Raw genomic sequence first — 5,152 nt, 5'->3', positions numbered from 1 at the left:
CCAGTGCTGTCACTCTCACCCATCCTCCTCTACACATGTGAGATGTTTCAGGACCCAGTGGCCTTTGAGGATGTGGCTGTGAACTTCACCCAGGAGGAGTGGGCTTTGCTGGATATTTTTCAGAAGAATCTCTACAGGGAAGTGATGCTGGAAACTTTCAAGAACCTGACCTCTATAGGTAAGGATGACAGTATTCCTTTCCTCAGTCCATTAGTGAACCAGTGTTTCTAGCTCATCAATGCTGTTGAGTGATTTAGAACATAGACAGGAAATACTTTGATGAATAAATGAGGTATGGCTGCAGTAAATCATGGGCATAGAATCTAATAATTTTTCACAATTTTTTAATGCCTCGGGACTATTTTTGTGTGTCTGTATTTCAGGAAAAAGTTGGAAAGACCAGAACATTGAATATGAGTACCAAAACCCCAGGAGAAACTTCAGGTAATTTGTACTTACAAGACAAAGCAGTGTCTCTCTAGACAATCTTAGAATATGACAATATATTGAAAATAAGTAAAACAAAGAACTAAGCCCAGGATCAAGTTCATTTATTTCTAAAATATTTGATTAAAAAAAATGTAAATGTGACATAGGCTGTGGGCTAACTCCTGTAATCCCAATCCTTTGAGAAGTGGAGATAAGAGGATAGCTTGAGGCCAGCAGTTCAAGAACAGCCTGGGCAACATAAGGAGACCATATATCAACAACAGCAAAAAATTAGCCGGGCATTGTGGTATGCATCTGTAGTCCCAGCTACTCAGGAGACTGAGGCAGGAGGATCACTTGAGCCAGTAAAGCCTGCCATAAGCTATGATGGTATCACTGCACTCCATCATGGACAAGAGGACAAGACCCTGAAACAAAAGAAAAATGACAGAGTGTTTAGTATTTGTAAAATAGTTTACTTGGGAAGAGTATTAGGAAGCCCCATATAAACATTTTTTAAATAATAGTTATGGCTGGGACACCTTGTAGAACACGTTGTCCAGTCACCTTCAAACAATTCAGCCAGGGCAGAAAGCCTATACTTTGATGGACAGGGTTAAAAATGCAAGTGCAATACTTGTTGATGAATATAAAATTGCTTATAAACAAACCCTTCATAATGTGCTTCTCATGTTTTACAGGAGTCTCATAGAAGAGAAAGTCAATGAAATTAAAGAAGACAGTCATTGTGGAGAAACTTTTACCCAGGTTCCAGATGACAGGCTGAACTTCCAGGAGAAGCAAACTTCTCCTGAAGTAAAATCATGTGACAGCTTTGTGTGTGGAGAAGTTGGCATAGGTAACTCATCTTTTAATATGAGCATCAGAGGTGACATTGGACACAAGGCATATGAGTATCAGGAATATGGACCGAAGCCATGTAAGTGTCAACAACCTAAAAAAGCCTTCAGATATCACCCCTCCTTTAGAGCACAAGAAAGGAATCACACTGGAGAGAAACCCTATACTTGTAAAGAATGTGGAAAAACCTTTATATCCCATTCAAGCATTCAAAGACACATGGTAATGCACAGTGGGGATGGGCCTTATAAATGTAAATTTTGTGGGAAAGCCTTCCATTGTCTCAGTTTATATCTTGTCCATGAAAGAACTCACACTGGAGAGAAACCATATGAATGTAAACAATGTGGTAAATTCTTCAGTTATTCTGCTGCCCTTCAAATACATAAAAGAACTCACACTGGAGAAAAGCCTTATGAATGTCAGGAATGTGGGAAAGCATTTCATAGTCCCAGATGCTGTCGTAGACATGAAATGATTCACATGGGAGAGAAGCCTTATCAATGCAAGGAATGTGGGAAAGCATTCACGTGTCCCCATTATGTTCGTAGACATGAAAGGACCCACTCTGGGAAAAAACCCTATGAATGTAAGCAGTGTGGGAAAGCATTATCCTCTCTTACAAGTTTTCAAACACACGTAAGAATGCACTCTGGAGAAAGACCTTATGAATGTAAGATATGTGGGAAAGGCTTTTGTTCTGCGAATTCATTTCAAAGACATGAAAAAACTCACAGTGGAGAGAAACCCTATAAATGCAGGCAATGTGGTAAAGCCTTCATTCATTCCAGTTCCCTTCGATATCATGAAAGGACTCACACTGGAGAGAAACCCTATGAATGTAAGCAATGTGGGAAATCCTTCAGATCTGCCTCACACCTTCGATTGCATGGTAGGACTCACACTGGAGAGAAACCCTATGAATGTAAGGAATGTGGGAAAGCCTTCAGATCTATGAAGAACCTTCAAAGTCATGAAAGGACACAAACACACATAAGAATACACTCTGGAGAAAGACCTTATAAATGTAAGATATGTGGGAAAGGCTTTTATTGTCCCAAATCATTTCAAAGACATGAAAAAACTCACACTGGAGAGAAACTCTATGAATGCAAGCAATGTGGTGAAGCCTTCAGTAGTTCCAGTTCCTTTCGATATCATGAAAGGACTCACACTGGAGAGAAACCCTATAAATGCAAGCAATGTGGGAAAGCCTTCAGAGCTGCCTCAGTCCTTCGAATGCATGGTAGGACTCATCCTGAAGATAAACCCTATGAGTGTAACCAATGAGAGAAAGCCTTCAGATCTGCCTCACACTTTTGAGTGTGTGGTAGGAGACACAACAGAGAGAAACCCTATGAATGTAAGGAATGTGGGATACCCTTCAGATCTGCCAGGAACCTTCGAATTCCTGAAAGGACACAAGCATACATAAGAACGCACACTGGATAGCTGAACAAAAGGCAGCAGAAACTTCTGCAGACTTAAACATCCCTGTCTGACAGCTTTAAAGAGAGTAGTGGTCCTCCCAGCACAAAGTTTGAGATCTGAGAACGGACAGTCTGCTTCCTCCAGTGGGTCCCTGAGCCCTGAGTAGCCTAACTGGGAAGCACCTCCCAGTAGGGGCCGACTGACACCTCATATGGCTGGGTGCCCCTTTGTGACGAAGCTTCCAGAGGAAGAAGGATCAGGGAGTAACATTTGCTGTTCTGCAATATTTGCTGTTCTGCAACCTCTGCTGGTGATACCCAGGCAAACAGGGTCTGGATTGGACCTCCAGCAAACTCCAACAGACCTCGGCTGAGGGTCCTGACTGTTAAAAGGAAAACTAACAGAAAGGACATCCACACCAAAACCCATCTGTACATCACCGTTGTCAAGGACCAAAGGTAGATAAAACCACAAAGATGGGGAGAAACCAGAGCAGAAAAGCTGAAAATTCTAAACATCAGAGCACCTCTTCTCCTCCAAAGGAACGCAGCTCCTCACCAGCAATGAAACAAAGCTGGATGGAGAATAACTTTGATGAGTTGAGAGAAGAAGGCTTCAGACAATCGGTAATAACAAACTTCTCCAAGCTAAAGGAGGATGTTCGAACCCATTGCAAAGAAGCTAAAAACCTTGAAAAAAGATTAGATGAATGGCTAACTAGAATAAACAGCATAGAGAAGACTTTAAATGACCTAATGGAGCTGAAAACCATGGCATGAGAACTATGTGACACATGCACAAGCTTCAGTGGCCAATTCGATCAAGTGGAAGAAAGGGTATCAGTGAAGATCAAATGAATGAAATGAAGCGAGAAGAGAAGTTTAGAGAAAAAAAGAGTAAAAAGAACAAAGCCTCCAATAAATATGGGACTATGTTAAAAGACCAAATCTACATCTGATTGGTGTACCTGAAAGTGATGGGGATGGAACCACGTTGGAAAACACTCTTCAGGATATTATCCAGGAGAACTTCCCCAACCTAGCAAGGCAGGTCAACATTCAAATTCAGGAAATGCAGAGAATGCCACAAAGATACTCCTCAAGAAGAGCAACTCCAAGACACATAATTGTCAGATTCACCAAAGTTGAAATGAAGGAAAAAATGTTAAGGGCAGCCAGAGAGAAAGGTCAGGTTACCCACAAAGGGAAGCCCATCAGACTAACAGCGAATCTCTCGGCAGAAACTCTACAAGCCAGAAGAGAGTGGGGGCCAATATTCAACACTCTTAAAGCAAAGAATTTTCAACCCAGAATTTCATATCCAGCCAAACTAAGCTTCATAAGTGAAGGAGAAATAAAATCTTTTACAGACAAGCAAGTGCTGAGAGATTTTGTCACTACCAGGCCTGCCTTACAAGAGCTCCTGAAGGAAGCACTAAACATAGAAAGGAACAACTGGTACCAGCCACTGCAAAAACGTAAAGGCCATCAATGCTAGGAAGAAACTGCATCAACTAACAAGCAAAATAACCAGCTAACATCATAATGACAGGATCAAATTCACATAACAATATTAGCCTTCAATGTAAATGGGCTAAATGCTCCAATTAAAACACATAGACACACAAATTGGATAAAGAATCAAGATCCATCAGTGTGCTGCATTCAGGAGACCCATGTCACGTGCAGAGATATACATAGGCTCAAAATAAAGGGATGGAGGAATATCTACCAAGCAAATGGAAAACAACAGCAACAACGAAAAAGCAGGGGTTGCAATCCTAGTCTCTGATAAAACAGACTTTAAACCAACAAGGATCAAAAGAGACAAGGTCATTACATAATGGTAAAGGGATCAATTCAACAAGAAGAGCTAACTATCCTAAATATTTATGCACCAAATACAGGAGCACCTAGATTCATAAAGCAAGTCCTTAGAGACCTACAAAGAGACTTAGACTCCCACACAGTAATAATGGGAGATTTTAACACCCCACTGTCAATGTTAGATAGATCAATGAGACAGAAAGTTAACAAGGATATCCAGGAATTGAACTCAGCTCTGCACCAAGCAGACCTAATAGACATCAACAGAACTCTCCACCCCAAATCAACAGAATATACATTCTTCTCAGCACCCACATCACACTTATTCCAAAATTGACCACATAGTTGGAAGTAAAGCACTCCTCAGCAAATGCAAAAGAACAGAAATTATAACAAACTGTCTCTCAGACCACAGAGCAATCAAACTAGAACTCAGGATTAAGAAACTCACTCTAAACCACTCAACTACATGGAAACTGAACAACCTGCTCCTGAATGACTACTGGGTACATAACAAAATGAAGGCAGAAATAAAGATGTTCTTTGAAACCAATGAGAACAAAAGTACAACATACCAGAATCTCTGGGACACATTTAAAGCAGTG

General features: G+C 40.9%; 1 protein-coding gene across 1 annotated transcript in view; it reads left to right on the top strand.

The window, feature by feature from the left end:
* LOC105520823 (zinc finger protein 69) overlaps positions 1-5,152 on the top strand; it is a 75,037-nt gene that overhangs the window by 17,476 nt on the left and 52,409 nt on the right. Inside the window, exons 2-4 of the mRNA XM_011954766.1 lie at positions 52-178; positions 384-444; positions 1,131-2,504. Of these exons, the coding sequence (XP_011810156.1) occupies positions 52-178; positions 384-444; positions 1,131-2,504 (1,562 nt within the window). The remainder of the gene's footprint in view (positions 1-51; positions 179-383; positions 445-1,130; positions 2,505-5,152) is intronic.

Source organism: Colobus angolensis, unplaced genomic scaffold, assembly GCF_000951035.1.
Source record: "Colobus angolensis palliatus isolate OR3802 unplaced genomic scaffold, Cang.pa_1.0 Scaffold39, whole genome shotgun sequence".
Lineage (NCBI taxonomy): Eukaryota > Metazoa > Chordata > Mammalia > Primates > Cercopithecidae > Colobus > Colobus angolensis.
The sequence above is the reverse complement of the archived record's forward strand: the minus strand, read 5'-3'. Positions and strand labels throughout refer to the sequence as shown.